Source organism: Neltuma alba, unplaced genomic scaffold (assembly GCF_004799145.2).
Source record: "Neltuma alba isolate B1F8T4 unplaced genomic scaffold, ASM479914v2 tig00010438_pilon, whole genome shotgun sequence".
Taxonomy (NCBI): domain Eukaryota; kingdom Viridiplantae; phylum Streptophyta; class Magnoliopsida; order Fabales; family Fabaceae; genus Neltuma; species Neltuma alba.
The window spans coordinates 188948-208922 of NW_021635334.1; the positions used below are offsets into that span (position 1 = coordinate 188948).

Below are 19975 nucleotides of genomic sequence, written 5' to 3' on the forward strand. Positions count from 1 at the left end.
TTAACCTGTTAAATTTTTTTTCAGCTATTGAATAATTTTTCCAATCCAGCAAGTAATGCAAAAATTGATTTCTTGAGTTTCTAGTGTTATGTAGTTGGTTATTGTGGTCCTTTGTTATGAGTTAAATGGTATAATGTAATGGCCGAACTAAATATATCCTAATCATAATGTTATTCTATCAAGTTGATGCTGGTGATTGTACTTTGGTTCTGTTTTTGCCAAGGTACATTGACTTTTTTTGTTTTTTATTAATAAATAATGCAAGTAGGCATATAAAAGCTGAAAAAGTAGCCTGATTCATAGTTCCAAAGGAGTTCCCAGTGCAACAACTGTGTGGAACTAATCTGGTGGACAATTAGTTTGTATGATGTAAAATGAAGTTGTGAGCCCAAATTTTTTTTTTTTTACCAGAAAGATATTACCCAATTCATAGTGGTACTTTTGGACAGGATAGTGAATTTTGTCTCTGTCACTGTCATTGCTAATTAAAAGAATGTGGTAGCCAAATTTATTTAATATAATTTCTTATAACAATGTCTTTGAAGGTATTCTTAGTTTATCGATTTGCTTGCTACTGGTCATATATTATTTTTTTCATATTTTTCTGACTTCTGGATGCTAAATCATTAATGTGAAGATATGATACCATATTCTGTTTCCATTACTTTGTTCAGTATTGAACCTGTCATAGAGTGATGGGTCAAATCATTTTTGTGAGGGTCATATAGCGATGGTTCAAATCAGTATTGGTAGTTTGTTAGAGTCATGATAGATTCAGGGATGGCACATATCAGTAAATTAGTGTAGCAATAGGCCATTTTGTGTTGTCTTGAGTGTGTTGCTTATTATTATCTTTTTTGAGCAATGTGAAGGCATGGCTACAATGGATGATTACAGTCTGACATGTTATGCGTGTCGTTGGATCAGTGTGAATGCTCACTGCACTTTTGCATACAAAGGGAAAATAAGCAAAGCTTATTGTCTAAGCATGCATAAATGTCAGAACTTTTGGATATTGATTTCACAATGTGTGTTAGGTACTGAATTCATTAATTTTGTACAACTTTGCAAGTAAGTTAGTGTACCATGTCATGGTTCCTAGGGTTTGCTGATTTTCATGAATGGCAGCGACGTGCAAGAGATTTGTGTGGCATGCATATATCTTTTTACAGTCTGTTTATGTGGGTTGACTTTTTCGTAATACTCAATGAATCAATGAATTGAATTATTTTATGTAGCTGTCTTTTGTTGCCTTAGACAGATGATTCATTACTTTATTGATTGTGTTCGGGTTTAGTCATGTCAGCATGGTTGTGACATTTCTTATCAGAAGTTATAGGTTCATGCATAGATCATTATAAATTGATGTCAAGTGTTCGAATGTTTTCTACCTGTGTGGAGCTTCAGATCTTGTAACTTGAAAATCCAAACAGTTAATGACTATGTCTTCTTCAAATATATCAATGCTTAGAGTTGTTGATGATTCTACCGATCGTTGGAAGATTGTTGTTCGTGTTATTGGGAGGTGGAACGTATATCAAAAGGACTCACCCAATGACATTTTCTGTATTTGTTTCCTTCTCATCGATCATGAGGTTTGTTATAACAGCTATGAAATTAAATTGGCATATATTCAATGTGTTATTCATTTGTTTTATTTACAATGTTAACTTGTATATGCCATTACTTTGAATTATTAAGCTTATGCTAAATAAATGTTTGATGGATGGATACTTAAAAAATACAGGGAACAAGGATCCAAGCGGCTGTTACAAACAGGACTGCTTTCAAGTTGTATGAAGACAAGCTCTTGGAGGGGAAGGTTTACTTCATTGCTAATTTTTCTGTTGTTAGAAACACTAAGGGGTACAGGCCCACTAATCATTCATTCAAGATTACTATGGGTTATCGGACCTATGTCAAGGAAAGAGAAGCTGATATCCCTGAATATTCATACAATTTCTTACCTATTTCTGAGATTATTGAGCTCACCCGACAGAATAACATTGATTATCTGATTGGTGGGTATTCTAGATTGGATATGGTGTGTACTTTTAAAATTTTCTTAATAATATTTGTATGTAGAAAATAATTTTAAGCATCTAATTATTGTATTTATTGACAGATGTTATTGGATTTGTCACCACCGTTGGATCTCTTGAAGAGTGCCATTTCAATTCTGAGACAAACAATAGGATACGCTTGACTTTATCTGATAACCTGTATGAAACTTAAAAAATATTTGTGTTAACTTCACTTTTTCTTTGGGTAATGATAATTATGCATTGATCTTGCATTTTTTATGTCAGTATATTAACTTCATTGTCGCATGTTTAGGGAAAATTCTGTTTCTTGTGTTTTGTATGATGAGTGTGCAACAAATGTGTGCATGACTGATTTTACTAAGATGGACGCCCCAGTGGTCATTCTCATTCAACTTGCAAGGATTGGTTTTGATGAGAAAGGTGATCATTGTAGACATTTTTGATAGTTTGTTTGTGTAGTTTGCAAGATGCTAAAGATTAAGATGGTAAATTGTCATTTTAATATGCAGGGAAGGTAGAGATTTGTAGTGCTTTCCATGCAACTAAGATATCATTTAATATGAATTATCCAGAGGTTAGGCAATTTATTGAAAGGTATGAGTATTTTTTAATTTATGTTTATGTGTAATTTTCTTATGTTTTCCTAATGTCATGTTTTGATGAATTTCGGTAATGACAGTGTGATAAAGCCCAATTTTTATATATTTTATCCCACATTAATTTAGAATTTAAATGATAATTTTGAGCTTAAATGAACTTTTTATGCATTATTGAATTAATTGGTTGATTTTTAGATTTTGCATAAAAATTGAGATTTTAGATTAAAAATATAGATATTTTATGATTTCCTATTTTGACTTGGAATTAATTTTTCCTATTTCTTTGGAAACAAGTCTCATATTTTTAGAAAGACTATTCTTAGAAAGTTTTGCAATTTCTTGCCTAATTTTTGTGCATATCTGATATTTAATTTTCGATTATATTTGGATATAATCTACATTAATGAATGCACTTAAATTCTTGTAGGTCAAGAAAGAGCATATGGGGAATCCAATGGTGCAAGATTGTTTCTTGGGATTCAAGCACAATCCAATGGTTAATATCAAGTGGGTCAATTAATTACTAATGGGCTTGAGTTTTGGATCCACAAAAATTTCCTTTTCCCTCATTATATTATTTTCCTTATTTTTGGAGAAGGGTTCACGCCAAATCATACCTTTTGATTCTCCATTGATTCACGCACGGATATAAGTTTTGGACGCCAATTCTCCTCCCCCTCATTCACGTCATTCACCCACCAATTTCAATCATTCCTCCCCTTTCTCATTGCACGGCCAACTCCCATCTACATCTTATCATTCATGGCTATGGCATCTAATAACCTTGGAGGAGGAGACATTTTGATGGAAGCTTAAGCTTCTTTGGGAGGCAACTTGGGAGGAGCATGGAAAAGACTTGAGCCTTGGGCTAGCACTTGAAGACCACAAGGGAGTGATGTTCCGTTCATCTTTTTAATTCAAGGACTTGAAATTATTTAGTTTTAAATAATTTTAAGTTGTAATTTTGTGAGACAATTTAGTTCTAGATTGTCATCTTTATGCTTGGATTGGATTGATATTTGGATTTTATTTTTGTTGAGACACTTGTTGGAATTTATGTTTAGAACCTTTGCATTGTTAATTGAATTTATAATTGAGTTTTCGTTATGAGTTTAATTATCAGTGTGGTTTGAATTGCAAAATTTGGGTTCTTTCACCTCTTAATTGTTTAATTAAGTTGGTTGATTATCTGATTGTTTAATTGGATAATTTGAAACATAATTTCCAAAATTAAATTGAATTATCTTCATTGGTTTTAATAGGCTTAATTAACCAACCTTACTCTGTTATGAGTTCTCTAATAGTTTAAGGGTTTTTGAAGTTGAGGGTTCCCTTTATTTCAAGTAGGTAATTAAGTTTATTAATTCCACTCTCTTATCACCTCCCTTTGATCTAATTAACCGATTAAGGTTATGAAAGTTAAATTCATGCGAATCCTGAGTTGTCCCCTCTACCGTACCTGAAGAGAATCTCTGAATTTTTACTTGTTAACTCTCTTTGCTTTCTGATTAATTTTCTTTATCCATTATTTTTATTTTCTTTCAAAAAACCCCCCAAAAATTACATTGCATTCATTTAGTTTAATTTAATTTTCATACATATTTTAGAGCATTTGCATCTTGCATTTAGAATTAGAATTTTGTATTTTAGTTTAGGTCCAATTTATTTTATTTTATTTATCACCTGAATTTTTACCTAAAGAAACCCATAACTTGCTCCTTGGAAGTAATGACCTAGGTCGACCCTAAACTACAAATTAATTGGGACCTAGTTTAATTGAGTGCTTTGACGACAAAAGGCATCATCAATTTTGGCGCCGTTGCCGGGGAGCAATGGTTAAACTTGAGGTTTGAGTTCTAGGTGATTTCTCTTGTTTTTCCTGCATTTTTTTTCTTTGTATTTTATTTTCTCTTTATTACCTGTTCTATTTTCGGTTGATTTTGCTAATTTATCCTGCTCTGAAAATTAACTTTTCACTGCCCAGATTTTTGTAAGATTTGGGTTCTTAACATCTTTGGGTGTGCTGATCAATTTTGATACCTTTTGGTATCAGGGCTGGGTTATTTTAGCCAAATTCAACCATTTTCATTGAGTTTTCTTTTTTTTTTTTTCGAATTTTCTTTATTTTTTTTTTCAATTTTCCAGGTTTTTCTTCTTTAGTTTTTCTGAATTTTTTCAGCCTTCTTTGGCTAGTTTAGTTTTTCTTTTCCTTTTATTTGTGTTGATGTTCTTGATCTTAAATTTATGATGGCTTGGAATGCTTCTCCTTATGAAAATCATTCTTATATTTCTATGCCTTATCATTATGTCCATGATGTGACACAGGGATATGATCCATATTCAAGAATAGAGAGTAGGTTGGAGACTATGACTAATGTTCCAATGTGGCAAGATTACTCAAATCTTGGATATGTCCATGAAGTTATGCCTATTCAAGAAGACTTAAAGTTAGAGAACAGGCTGGAGAATATGATGCAAATCCTACTAAACAAGTTTGAAGAAAGGGAATTGCGACACAATCAGGCGATTCAGACTCTAAAAACTCAAATCAAGCAGTTGTCTAATGCAATTAGCAATTTGCAAAGTGATGAATTAGAAGTTAATGGTGAACTATCGTGTGGTAATGCTGTTTCACCTTCCAATGATTCATATCCTTTTGCTTCCACCATCTCACATGATGACATGAATAGTAATTTAACTGAATATACATGCACTGATGATGTTTTTGGATTGACTGGTTCTATTGGGTCAAATAATGTTGCATCATGCAATTCATGCGTTGACACTTCTTCCTATGCCGCTGATCCAAATTCTTTTGATGTTGTTGGCTCAATAGAGAATTTTAAGCAAGATGACTCTGATGATGAAATTGATGAAGAGATTATTGTTGAATTCCCATCCATTATTGAGTTCAAAGATAATACATCCTCTTTGAGTGTTGATGCTCATTTGTGTATTAATGCTTTACATGATAAAGGTAGTGTTTTTGATTCTACTGATATTACTTGTGTCCTTGACATGACTGTTGTTAATGAGGATGTTGTTGAGAATAAATGTGGGGGAAATCTTGAGTTGGATGTGTACTTAAACAGTAAGGACATGTTGCTTGATCAGACTTCACATGTAGGATTTGCTTTGTGTAATGATGATGATGAGCATGGGGAGACCATTTTGAGCAATCACCTGTCACTTCATTTTCTAACAAACTTGACTCTTACTGAGGAGAGTCATATTGATTTTGTGGGTTGTTCAAAATATTTGGGAGTTTCAAGTCTTTGTTTTCATCAATTTATTTTGGGATCTTCTTTAATTGCTAAAAGTTTGTTGAGTTTATTGATTATATTTTACGAGACAGGATATTGCTTGGAGTCATGGTTTTGTGCAGGTATATGAATTGATTCCTCCTATCCAGACACCTTCCATACTTGAATTAAAGCGTTTTTTGAGGATCTTAAAGAAGGAGATAATGTCTTTTGAACATCAAAAGCAAATACCAATGGTGCTTTCATGTGACTTGCCACCAGACAAAGGAGATATGCCAACTCTACTGCTTCATTTGGGTCTTCAAACTTCTGCTCATCTGGTCGTATTCCTTCCTTCCTCTTTTACTTGCGTTACTTGTTGGTATTGGTTAGATGTACATTTCACATTGAGGACAATGCATGGTTTAAGTGTGGGGGAGGGATATTATTCCTACTTTTGGTTTTTGTTTTTTGTTTTTAAAATGAGGAAAAGAAAAATATTTTGGTTTTTACTTTGGTTTTTGTTTCTTATTTTCAAGAAAAGAAAGAAATTTTCTGTTCAAAATTTTTTGTTTGTTTGTTTGTTTTATTCTGAATGTGAAGATTGCAAGTTTGAAGTGATTCAAGTACGATGCATTCTTGATTTGAAAAGTGATTGATCATGTTTTGAGCAAATAAGCTAAGTGGCAATGGATTTGACTTAGGTGAATTTAAGCTAGCAATCATGTACCTAGTGAGGTTTTGAGCCTGATGCATTTCTTCTTTTCATGTGTGTACATCCCTATCTCTTTCCTTGATCTAGAACTTGACTTGAATCTTGTTTGAGACCAAGTTTGTGCATTTGCATTCATAAAGATGATAAAGGCATTCATTTTAATTTTTCTAGCCAGATAAGCCAAAAGCCTACCCTTTTCTACATTTATCCTTTGCTTAACCCCTTTTGAGCCTTCATCATTTTTTTTCTCTTAACCCATAGCCAAAAAAAAAATCTTACCCTTTTTGAATGTCTTAGGAGTTGAAGAGTGTTATATTATATGTGCTTGGGATGGAGGAACACATTTGGAGTTATGGTTTGGGTCAATTTGAAAAAAAGAAAAAAAAAATTGTAATAAGATTCCGCTCCTCTAGTTTAAGCTGAGCTTAGTAACTGAGGATCTTCATCACCAATGTTGATTTTCGCGTCAAACGGCCAGTAAAGGCTATGAGCGTGCTAGTAGCATCTTAGTGCCAATGAGTTATCCATGCTTGAGTAACCGGGCCTTTTTATCACCAATATGAAGGTTCGCGTCAAAAGAGCATATACATAACGGCCTAAGAAAGTCTAAAAAAAAAAAAGTGCTTGAAAATAAAAAGAGAAAAAAAAAAGAAAAAGAAAAAGAATGACCCAATTCAAGTTTAGTTTAGTTTCTTACATTCCATTATATTTTTTTTATTGACTCTCTTCATTTTCTAAGATGTTCAACTTTGTTTTCCCAAACACTTTATCCGTTCTCTATTTACCTTAGCCCCATTACAACCTAATAAAAGTCCTTTTGATTTATGCTTGTAATTACTTTATGATTGGTGGAGAATTTAGATTCTTGTCAAGCCTATGGAAAGAGGATTGGGTAGGATGAATTTGAGTGTAAATACAAGCCAATACACTTTTGAGTGATGAGTGACATACACATTAACCTTAGTAAGGGATTTCTGACTTAGATTCCCCTTTGTCAAGTAAATTGCCATGATGTTTGTTTTCTTGATTCATGAAAAGATTATTTGGATAAGAGAGATGTTGGATGCTTTGACTTGTTTTTTGCTTGTGATTGGAACATTCTCTTTTATTTGATTTTCTTTTGTTTTTCTTATTACTCTTTGGTCTTCATTTGCTTTGTCCAGGAGTGCAAAGGCTAAGTGTGGGGGAATTGATAAAGCCCAATTTTTATATATTTTATCCCACATTAATTTAGAATTTAAATGATAATTTTGAGCTTAAATGAACTTTTTATGCATTATTGAATTAATTGGTTGATTTTTAGATTTTGCATAAAAATTGAGATTTTAGATTAAAAATATAGATATTTTATGATTTCCTATTTTGACTTGGAATTAATTTTTCCTATTTCTTTGGAAACAAGTCTCATATTTTTAGAAAGACTATTCTTAGAAAGTTTTGCAATTTCTTGCCTAATTTTTGTGCATATCTGATATTTAATTTTCGATTATATTTGGATATAATCTACATTAATGAATGCACTTAAATTCTTGTAGGTCAAGAAAGAGCATATGGGGAATCCAATGGTGCAAGATTGTTTCTTGGGATTCAAGCACAATCCAATGGTTAATATCAAGTGGGTCAATTAATTACTAATGGGCTTGAGTTTTGGATCCACAAAAATTTCCTTTTCCCTCATTATATTATTTTCCTTATTTTTGGAGAAGGGTTCACGCCAAATCATACCTTTTGATTCTCCATTGATTCACGCACGGATATAAGTTTTGGACGCCAATTCTCCTCCCCCTCATTCACGTCATTCACCCACCAATTTCAATCATTCCTCCCCTTTCTCATTGCACGGCCAACTCCCATCTACATCTTATCATTCATGGCTATGGCATCTAATAACCTTGGAGGAGGAGACATTTTGATGGAAGCTTAAGCTTCTTTGGGAGGCAACTTGGGAGGAGCATGGAAAAGACTTGAGCCTTGGGCTAGCACTTGAAGACCACAAGGGAGTGATGTTCCGTTCATCTTTTTAATTCAAGGACTTGAAATTATTTAGTTTTAAATAATTTTAAGTTGTAATTTTGTGAGACAATTTAGTTCTAGATTGTCATCTTTATGCTTGGATTGGATTGATATTTGGATTTTATTTTGTTGAGACACTTGTTGGAATTTATGTTTAGAACCTTTGCATTGTTAATTGAATTTATAATTGAGTTTTCGTTATGAGTTTAATTATCAGTGTGGTTTGAATTGCAAAATTTGGGTTCTTTCACCTCTTAATTGTTTAATTAAGTTGGTTGATTATCTGATTGTTTAATTGGATAATTTGAAACATAATTTCCAAAATTAAATTGAATTATCTTCATTGGTTTTAATAGGCTTAATTAACCAACCTTACTCTGTTATGAGTTCTCTAATAGTTTAAGGGTTTTTGAAGTTGAGGGTTCCCTTTATTTCAAGTAGGTAATTAAGTTTATTAATTCCACTCTCTTATCACCTCCCTTTGATCTAATTAACCGATTAAGGTTATGAAAGTTAAATTCATGCGAATCCTGAGTTGTCCCCTCTACCGTACCTGAAGAGAAATCTCTGAATTTTTACTTGTTAACTCTCTTTGCTTTCTGATTAATTTTCTTTATCCATTATTTTTATTTTCTTTCAAAAAACCCCCCAAAAATTACATTGCATTCATTTAGTTTAATTTAATTTTCATACATATTTTAGAGCATTTGCATCTTGCATTTAGAATTAGAATTTTGTATTTTAGTTTAGGTCCAATTTATTTTATTTTATTTATCACCTGAATTTTTACCTAAAGAAACCCATAACTTGCTCCTTGGAAGTAATGACCTAGGTCGACCCTAAACTACAAATTAATTGGGACCTAGTTTAATTGAGTGCTTTGACGACAAAAGGCATCATCACAGTGCAAAGACATTTCCCTCTCCAACAATCAGTACGATATCTGCAAGTGTTGCATCTCAAACTTCCAATCCTTTTGAAAGCACTCTTCTTAGTAGTCACCCTTTAATTCCCATTGCTGATATACCAAAACAGAGTGTGGTATATAAATACTTGATTCGTTAATTTTTTTGTTTGCTTATTTTTCATATAACTAAGGAATACATTTTTGTGATTTATTGCATTGGTGTAGGATGATTTTTTCCTGATTAAGTGTAAGGTTATCAAGCTAGAGACTACTCATGATTGGAAATATGAGGCATGTACAAGGTGCGGCTGTAAGCCAAAGGAAGAGGCTGGGAAGAAGACATGTTTGAGCTCAGTGTGTAGGAAGAGGCCATTGTATTTCGAGTGGAAGTAATGATATTGCAATTATTATTGACTATTGATGTTATATAATTTTGTGTGACATCGATTGGCATGAATTTATGTAATTTTTGTTTCATGCTTAGGATGAGGGTGCATTATACAGTGGAAGATGAGTCAGGAAGAGTTGTTGTTGCGTTCTTTGACAAGCTGGTTAGAGAATTTGTTGGTAAAACTCTTGCACAATTGGAAGAGGAGCTTATCAAGGTTGAATCATAATATTCAATGACTAATGCTTTATGTGAATGAGTTAACGGGTTAAATATTTAGGTTACTCCATTTATGCAGAAGGAGCGTCACTATGATTTTCCTGAAGACCTGGACATTCTTGTTGGTAAGACACTACTATTGAAGCTGAAACTCAAGAAGTATAATGCTGAATTCCCAAATTCAAGCATTTCTGTATCTTCTTACACTCATATTGCGGATCTTATGGATGAATTTAACAAAGTAAGATTATATATATTAAACTATTTTGTTTTGTGTTTTTATATGTTATTATCAATTTATGTTGTAATTCAAAATTTTTATGATGTCATTATTATTATTATTTTTTTGCCAAGGTTGGAGAGACAAGTGAATATGTTGCGGATAAGGTATATAAATGGTTATTATAATAATCTTTTAGATTCTTATCATAGAGTAGAGATTTTTAAATGTGATTTTAATGTTTCATGTAGGATTCTCAGTATGTAATAGTTGATGAAGAGTTGACTGAGGGCAGTGTTGTCCCCGAGTCAGTACCATGTGTTACTAATGCCAGTATTGATTTTGAGTCTGTGACATGTGTTTCTGAGCCCAATATTATCCCCGACTCTGTGCAACATATTACTGAGGGAAGAAAGGAGGAGCATGCTGATCTAGATGAGGTCCCTTTATCTCAAATCAATCCAACAGCAACATATAAAGGAAAGAGAAAGATTGGTGCAAAAAAGAGTTCTGTTGTCAAATCCAAGGATGTGATTAAGTCCGACGTATCACCTGTGAAGAATGCTTGGAAACCTTTGAAGGCTATCAAACAGGAGAAGAACTGAGGACTTGAAGTTATTCCTGTTGCTTTTGTTTTCAAGAATAGGTGGAATCACCTTTGTTATGTATTACTTTCCTTGTCTGTATTTTGCTGTCATGGTCGTGTCTGCAGCAATTATGCTAAGTTGTTGTTTGCATCAGTTATTTTGGCCTTCAGTGGCATTGTTTGTAGAAGTTACTTGACTTATCTGTCATTGTAATGGGGGATGAATTCATGTCATATTATGCATGTACTATGTCAAATTATGAAATGCAGTAATATTATGGTATTTAGCTACTTACGAAAACTTAGTGTGTGTTTTATCTAGATAAATTTCATGAAAAAATTTGCCAATCCAATTTAATATAGTTTGATAAGTAGTGCTTTAAATTTTCATAGTTATCCAAATTATGAGTCAAGTCAGTCAGGTTTATGCAATAGAGATGTTATAGCTATTTATGTTAGATTAATGGTGGTCTTTCTGGTAATATCGATCAAAATTTTGATCATAGGATGTCAATTTTTATCCAATTATATTCATAGCTTAGTCACTGGCAGAATGTTATATATATTAGTGAGATTTGTAATGTCGAAATGAGCTTTTTTCTATAGTATCTTGGTTTACTTTATAATTAATGGGAGCTGTTGATAAAATAAGGATACCTGTAGTGACACTGAAGTAATGTTAATGACCATTTACATACTCTAATTTTGTAATTTTTTTCAAATATAACTATTCTAATTGAAATTCAAGTATCTAAATAATTCCAGATGCTGGTGAATTTATGTGTTTTTTATAAGGAAGACATCGATTACATCAGCAATCATTCATGCACATACAGTGATGGGAATAATCATTCTTTATAGTCATATCTATTTTTTTTTACTGTCATATATGGTAAGTATGCTTATTTGTTAGATTACTATCATCTTTCGTATCATGTGAAGGAAAACATTACATAAGAAGAGAAAACTATGAAGGGATTGGTAATGGTGAATGACTGAGTAGGGTGCTACTGTCCATATGATATATTTTGTGTAATATATATATATATTATTTTTCAAATATATAGAAGGGCTGAACAAAACTGACATATGCAGCACTTGTCATGTCTAAGGATAGGGTCTATGATGACTTGTGATATACACATGTGGTGGTAAGAAGATTATAATATCTTATACTTATTGCAGGACGCAATGCAGAGAGAAGTTACGCATATGTAAGCTTCATGGTCTGAACTTTTCAATAAGTATATATTGAAGAATCATTGGTTTTAAAGTAAATTGGTCACAACAAATTAGATCTTAGTTTTCACTTTGTGTTTAGTCATGGTTAGGAGAAGAGTCATCAAGGACCAGGATGATACTGTTGATTCTGACAGTAATTTTGCTGATTATGTCCTATCTTCATCTATGAGTTTGATACCCAATTCTTCATGTGCAGTTTCTAATCCAGAGATAAGTAAGTGTCTAACTTAGAACTGATTTGTTGTTGTAGTTTATTTTTTTGTGATGGCTATTTTGACATTACCTCTAGGTGGTTCAGCAATCATGAGAACAAATTCATCGGGCAATGTTTTAGCTTTGAACAAGTTAATTAATCAATCTCCTTATACTCCCGGTATGATTTATTTTTTTTTAAGTTTTTAATGTACATTTGGTTTTTTTTTTTCAATTTAAGTACTGAGTTTATATGAAATATGAAAATAGTCTGATTTGGTGATGAGGGTGCTAATTACGACTTCAATGCTGTGAATATAGAATCTATGGAAGGGAAGGAGAACTTGTATGATGAGAATAGGATACTTTTGAGAAATACTGATGCTAGATCAACTGTTACGAACAATGGATTATTTGGATGCAAACGAAGAGGAAGAGCTATTGCTTTACAAGAGATGACTAATATGGCTTCTAACCTTGAATTCAGCTTTCAAGAGTTATCTAAATCTGGTAATATGACAAGTTTTATTTATAACAGAACCATACAGAGGGGTATCATTTATTGTATGAGTTTTGTAAATCTGGGATATTTGTGTATAGGTGATATACAATCGAACGGCACAAGTGGTAAGAAGGCTCGGAAGAGGTTATCATGTGTCAAGAATGATAAGTTCCCAAGTCAGTTAACAATGTCTGATTGTGACAGCACAATGCTTTGTACAAATAGTCGGCCTCAAACATTAACACCTTCCTGTTCAGCTACATTAAATCTGGGGAGCTCTGTTCCAGGTTTTATTTCATATTGTATTATTAACTCCTTCCTATTCAGCTATATTAAATCTGGGTAGCTTTGTTCCAGCTTTTATTTTATACTGCATAACATCTTACATGTGTGGTGTTCTGGAATATTATTTTGATTACAGGTAATTGGTTTGTTGAGGTTCTTTTATCTTGTCTGTTGTTTCTTCAATTAATTTCAAATTTATCTTTGTATTAATCTTGTCTATAATTAGTCTTTTGTGATGTTCCCATAATCGATGTTCATATATTCAGTTTAATTGTGTATACCGGTCCATGTTAACTATTATTACTGACTTAATTTTATTCTGATATACCATTGATTATGTTTCATGGTTCATTTGCTTAATACACAACTTTTTTAAGTTAAAGGTGCTGCTAGAAGTAGCAAGAGGAGTTCATTTTTTTCTTCGGAAGAATTAATGCATCAATTCTCTGAAATGGGACGCTCTCATAATACATTTAGACCAGAGAGTGTTAATGGTTCTCAGCATTATGATTTAGTGTCAGGTATGTCTTTCCTTGGCTATGTTGGTAACCAAAATTAGTCATAGGGATATTCAAATTTATTTTTTGCTTGTCTTTATTGTCGTATACAATTATCTCATAGTAAATGGTTTTTATTGATAGTTGGGTTTGGAATGATGTCTATGTTTTCAAATTATTGCCATGCTGCGTGTAAACATCTTAGTTATGCTTTATGTTAATATTTGCTTTAAAATTTGTCAAGTTATTCAACAGGGTCATCGAGGTGTTAAAGATACATCCTTATGTAGTTTAAATTGGGTATGTTGAGGCGTGGCCCAATACGTTTGATAGGATGGTGGACTTCAGTATTTTAGGTTACTAAATTTTGGTTAGCCCAAACACCGAATAAAAACTATAGGTTAATTTAGTAAGTCCAGGATTTCTTTATTAGCCTAGTATTCAGTATGTTCAATTTAGATACATTCAAAAAAAAAAATTGGGCTGATAAGGAAGATGCATGATTTGAATGTTTATTTCTTACTTCGATGATTTATTATAAGTTTAGTATAAATGGTACTTAATATAGTAATTCGAGTTATAAATATATATATCAATAAATTAAAAATAAATAAATAGAAATATAAGAAAGTATGAAATGTTTCTTATCTTATAATTTATTAATTTAATTAAAAAATCTAAAAAATATAAAGGTAACAAGTATGAAATTGTTTCGTTATAAATTTTTTTAGCTTTAAATTGAAGAGAACAGTTACCTGAGTCAACTACTCAAAATTAATGTGACATTTTTATTATGTTTTAATTACCCTAAAAAAATAAAGATAGAAACAAAAAAAAACTTCTTATTTACAAAAAGGAAAAAATAAATTGTTTGCAAAGGTGGACTTGATCTAGGATAAAAACCTAGGACCTACGTACCTTTTAGAGGGATCAAAACCCACGTAGTTCAGAGATAAAAATGCTTGTCACTTGTTTGTCATTTTTTAGAAAATATTTATTCAATTAATAAAGGTGTTCTTTTGTGGATTGATATTTTTTAATACATGAAAATAATTTTTGTATTTTTATTTAGAAAATATTGTTTTGAAAGAAATTTTGGATTACTCTTCCTGCGGAGATTTTCATAACCTCACACAGAGAATAATCATTCGAGCTTGCAGAGGTTCTAAAAACCTCACACAGCTTTGAAAAATATTTTAAGATTATGTATATACATATTTTTTAAAAATTTTTTTAATTATTCATTTATAAACATGTGCCCAAAATTTTTTTCTTTCTTTTTATTTCAAAAGGAAAACTTGCACAACCATATTGGTATCCCTACGGAGACTACTATAGTCTCATACTGTTTATCAATAAATTTAGATACCTACAAAGATTCTGAAAGCCTCACATGGTACATATTTTAAAAAAAAAAGCGCCTTTAAAAATAGAGAGAAAGAATACCGAAAAACAATTTATTGAAATTCAAGTTAAACACAGTAGCTAAAAATGAAAGTCTATACCTAATGCTCTATTTATTAATTGGCTTATCTTCTTTTTTATGAAAAAAATTTTGAGAGTCTTTCTTCAACCTTTACTCTCTAATTTATAGACTCTACTTAGGGTTTTTTAATTTTTCTTTAAATTTTATTTTTTAATTTTTTTAAATTATGACTCATAATATAACTTCTTATTTACTAAATCGTCATCAAATTGGGATTTTTTTTTATTCTCATCCTTTCTAAATTTTTACAATTATGAACCCAAAAGGCATTTCTAAATTGAGGAGTCAATTATCTTTAATAAGGAACTTTGATTTTCATTTTTAAATTTTCTTATTTTATTTTTTTAAAGACTCTACCTTGTATTTTCTAATTTGGAGGTCAATTAGCTTTTAATTCTTATTTTTTATTTTATTATCATTTATTGTAAGAGGGATATTCTTATTTACTTTTTCCTTTTTAATTTGCCACATAGTGGATTTCTCAAACTTAGCTTTCAAGAAAAAAACAAGGAGGATATTATTCTTTTATTTCTTCTTAATTTTTTATTTTCATTTAATATTTTTGTGGGCCACGGACAAAATTGGGTGTTCCGAATGGGCTATTTAACGGGGCAGTCATTGAAATGAGCTAATTAGCCGAAGTATTTGGATTTTTTTCCCAATATTGGTCAAAGGATGGAAAAATATGTTACGTTATTTGATATGTTTTCAAAAAGAGCAGTGATAATTGTGATTAATTTTCCATATCGCGAGGAACACTGTAAGTAGTACTTTAGTCCCAAAGTATTTAGTGTCTATATATATATTAGTATTAAATTGTAAACTTGTCGATGTTATAAAAAATGTGTAGTATCTCATCTTTTATTATGCATTACTAATGTAGTATCTCAACTAAGATAAAACAATATTGCTTAGAAATAAATTGTGATATAATTGATATATATTCTTATTATGTGTGATTTATATATTGAATATTTATGTAGTGATCTATTTTATGTTGTAATAGGACCAATAGATTTGCGGTACAATGATGTACATTTTGCATATAATGGGAACCATAGCATTGATAGTGAAAGTGATGGTAATTTGTCAGATCAGTCTGAAGGTAATGATATGTATTTTTTATTTTGCATGATTATTTGTATTATTACCATTATTTGAATTGTCTCCTATATGCAGTTGATGAATCAGGTGGTATGCATTTCATATCTAACATGGTGCATATTTCTAGTGAGGATAATTCTTCCAACCCCCATTCATTAGTCGGTATGATTAGTGTCTGTTTCTTGTGTTAGTTTGTTTGAAAAGTCTTGTCAATACATGTATTATTAATTTATACCTTGCCCTATACAGATTACATAGATGAGGGTGATCCAACTTATAGATGTCAATCATGTGGTGCTATGATGTGGTTCAATGAGAAAGTTGGGAATTGCAAATCAATAATGACTCCTAGATTTTCAATGTGTTGTTTGAATGGAAAAGTTCAGCTTCCATTGATAACTCCACCTCCTGAATTGTTCATCAAGTTATTCTTTGACAAAACATCAGCTGAATCAAAGAATTTCCATTTGAATGTGAGGTCTTACAATAACATGTTTTCTTTTACTTCAATGGGAGGCAAGATTGATCATTCAATGAATCGTGGAGGCAGTCCATACACCTTTGTTCTTTCTGGTTTGAACTATCATAAGATTGGCAGTTTGTTACCTCCAGAAGGTGCAAAGCCTGTGTATTCTCAGCTATATATATATGATACTGAGAATGAAGTTTCAAATAGAATATCTGCCGTCAGGTATGCATTGTTATTTTACTAACTGTCATAATATTTATGTCCTTATTATTAACCTATATGTTTACTTATATTTTTATTATCTTGGTACAGCAAGCATATAAAGGAGAGCACTATTGATCCTCACATTGTTGACAAAATAAAAGATGTTCTTGATGAGGTTAATCCACTTGTCAAACAATATCGGTTGGCGTCTTCAATGATAAATGTGCCACAACATTCTGAGTTGAAGTTATGCTTAATCAGTACCAGAAATCAAGATGGGTGTAATTATAACTTGCCATCTGCATCTGAGGTTGCAGCTTTAATAGTTGGTGACATTGATAGGAATTTTAGTAGAAGAGATGTAATTGTTCATGAATTGTCAGGTTCACCTCAACGTATAGATGAGCTGCATCCATCATATCTCCCGCTTCAATATCCGATTTTGTTTCCAAGAGGTGAGGATGGTTATAGAGATGATGTTGAACATCGTGCAGAGACTCTTAGTAGAACCAGAAAGAAGAAAATGCTTAGCATGAGGGAGTATTTTGCATATAGACTGATGTCAAGGGAAAATGAAATGTCAGTATTGCTACATGCAGGAAAACTATTCCAACAATTTATTGTTGATGGATACACAATGATTGAATCACAACGATTATTATGGGTGAGGACACACCAGAAGGAACTAAGGGCTGATTTATATCAAGGGTTAACAGATGCGTTATTAAGTGGGGAAAGGAATGCTTCATCAGTTGGGAAACGTGTCATAGTGCCTTCATCATTTACTGGGGGCGCACGATATATGCTTGGAAATTATAAAGATGCCATGGCTCTTTGTAGATATTTTGGATACCCAAGCATTTTCATTACATTTACATGTAATCCAGCATGGCCTGAAATAACAAGGTATTGTGAGGGTAATTCTTTATTATCATCCAATAGGCCAGATATTTTGTCACGAGTATTTCATATGAAGTTGAAAGCCTTGATGTCAACAATTAAGAAGAAGAAGATATTTGGCAGAGTTTGTGCAGGTATATGAATTCTACATCTTGCTTTACTTTTTGTAGTGATAATGACATTAAAATGACTAATTATTTTATCAAAATTTTATTCCTTTCTTGTGTAGATGTATACACCGTAGAATTTCAAAAAAGGGGGTTACCTCATGCACACATTCTGTTGTTTCTTGATAAAAATGATAGACCTAAAGATGCAAATGATGTTGACAAAGTTATATCTGCAGAGATACCGGATGAGGAACAAGATCCTGTTTTGTTTGAACTAGTGGAAAAGTTTATGGTACATGGACCATGTGGTCATTTGAATAGGAAATCACCTTGCATGAAAGATAATAAGTGCAGCAAGTATTTTCCTAAAAGATTTGTTGACAACACAAGCATTGATGATGACGGTTATCCAACGTACAGGAGAAGAAATGATGGGAGAACTGTAGAAATAAGAGGTATTCGTTTGGATAATCGCTTTGTTGTTCCGTATAACCCATCTTTGTTGCGGCAATTCCAAGCTCATATCAACGTTGAGAAGTGTAATCAATCTTCTGCTATTAAGTACTTATTTAAGTACATTAGCAAGGGTAATGATCGTGTGGTGGCCTCTATTTATGATACTTCACAACATCACAATGGTGAACTATCGTTTGATGAGATTCAACAATATTACAACTTCCGATATATTTCTGCATGTGAAGCTGCTTGGAGGATTTTTGCCTTTGAAATTCATCATAGGTATCCCGCTGTTGAAAGGTTGAGTTTCCACTTGCCTAATCAACAATATGTTATATATTCTACTGGTGATGATGTATCTGAACTTGTAGATAAACCAAGGGTGTGTGAATCAATGTTCCTTGCATGGATGGAAATAAATGTACATGATGTGTTTGCTAAAACATTGACTTACTCTGAATTTCCTCATCATTATGTGTATATTAGAACTAAACGAGCTTGGAAGCGAAGGGAAAAGGGGTTTGCAATTGGAAGGATTACTCATACTCCACCTTCTTCTGGAGAACTCTACTACCTTCGTATTCTAATTACTAAGGTTAGAGGTCCAACTTCATATGAGGATATTAGAACTGTGAATGGTGTTCTTTATCCCAGTTTCCGAGCTGCATGTTATGCCCTTGGATTGCTAGATGATGATAATGAATACATAAATGGCATCAAGGAGGCATCATTATGGGCTTCAGGTTCAATGTTAAGGAAGATGTTTGTTAGCCTGCTTCTTTGTTCATCATTAAGTCGGCCTGATTATGTATGGAAAGAGACATGCAAATTATTGTATGAGGATTTGTTATACATTCCGTGTAATGATCCGATGTCTACATGTGAGTTTCCAATATATCTTTTATGCTTTAGTTGTATCTTAAAGTTTTATTGTGTTGTTGCATTAAACTTTATGAATAACGAAGTATGTAGTTGATTCATGTTGTTCTTGTGTCTACAGGTATATCTATTTCAGATACCATGAAAGAACAAGAAGCGCTGAAAGAGATTGAATTATTGCTTCAACAGAATGGCAAGAGTCTTATTAACTTCCTATCGCTTCCTTGTCCTCCGAAATGCGTAAACCTGGATGTAAGAAATCATTTGATCTTACAAGAATTGAATTATGATCGTGATGTGTTATTAGATGAGTCAAGCAGGCTTATGAATCTGTTGAATATGGAGCAAAGAAATGTTTTTGAAGTAGTGATGTCTTCAATTAATTCTAAAACTGGAGCATTTTTCTTTGTATATGGGTACGGAGGGACAGGAAAGACATTTCTGTGGAATGCATTAACATCAACAATTCGTGCTAGAGGTGATATTGTCTTAACAGTTGCATCTAGTGGCATAGCTGCTACTCTATTACCATCCGAAAGAACAGCTCACTCAAGGTTTGCAATCCCTATACAAGTCAATGAAGATTCTGTTTGTAATATCAAACAGAATTCACCTTTGGCTAATCTTATTATAGCTACAAAGTTGATTATATGGGATGAAGCTCCGATGGTTTAGCGTTTTTGTATTGAAGCTTTTGATCGAACATTAAAGGATA

At 32.2% G+C, this 19975-nt stretch overlaps 2 protein-coding genes across 2 annotated transcripts; both read left to right on the forward strand.

The window, feature by feature from the left end:
* Window positions 1-1793: 1793 nt before the first annotated feature.
* LOC114756603 (uncharacterized) lies at window positions 1794-11235 on the forward strand. Its single transcript, XM_028945551.1, has 10 exons — window positions 1794-2021; window positions 2126-2222; window positions 2338-2465; window positions 2555-2639; window positions 9520-9655; window positions 9747-9910; window positions 10006-10126; window positions 10208-10369; window positions 10483-10515; window positions 10600-11235. Exons 1-10 carry the CDS (start codon window positions 1901-1903, stop codon window positions 10951-10953), a joined length of 1401 nt encoding a protein of 466 aa, XP_028801384.1. The 5' UTR covers window positions 1794-1900; the 3' UTR covers window positions 10954-11235.
* A 1022-nt stretch (window positions 11236-12257) lies between these two features.
* LOC114756588 (uncharacterized) lies at window positions 12258-19935 on the forward strand. Its single transcript, XM_028945537.1, has 10 exons — window positions 12258-12390; window positions 12690-12878; window positions 12969-13046; window positions 13533-13676; window positions 16145-16243; window positions 16318-16404; window positions 16492-16933; window positions 17024-17949; window positions 18045-19124; window positions 19382-19935. Exons 1-10 carry the CDS (start codon window positions 12258-12260, stop codon window positions 19933-19935), a joined length of 3732 nt encoding a protein of 1243 aa, XP_028801370.1.
* The last annotated feature ends 40 nt before the right edge of the window (window positions 19936-19975 follow it).

Excerpts from the sequence above, each read along its gene's own strand:
- LOC114756588 (XM_028945537.1), top strand. The coding sequence starts at position 12,258 with ATGGTTAGGAGAAGAGTCATCAAGGACCAGGATGATACTGTTGATTCT. Across the intron at positions 12,879-12,968 it reads TCAAGAGTTATCTAAATCTG|GTGATATACAATCGAACGGC; the intron begins GTAATATGACAA and ends ATTTGTGTATAG. Across the intron at positions 13,047-13,532 it reads CAAGAATGATAAGTTCCCAA|TTAAAGGTGCTGCTAGAAGT; the intron begins GTCAGTTAACAA and ends AACTTTTTTAAG.
- LOC114756603 (XM_028945551.1), top strand. The coding sequence starts at position 1,901 with ATGGGTTATCGGACCTATGTCAAGGAAAGAGAAGCTGATATCCCTGAA. Across the intron at positions 2,022-2,125 it reads TAACATTGATTATCTGATTG|ATGTTATTGGATTTGTCACC; the intron begins GTGGGTATTCTA and ends ATTTATTGACAG. Across the intron at positions 9,656-9,746 it reads ATATACCAAAACAGAGTGTG|GATGATTTTTTCCTGATTAA; the intron begins GTATATAAATAC and ends GCATTGGTGTAG.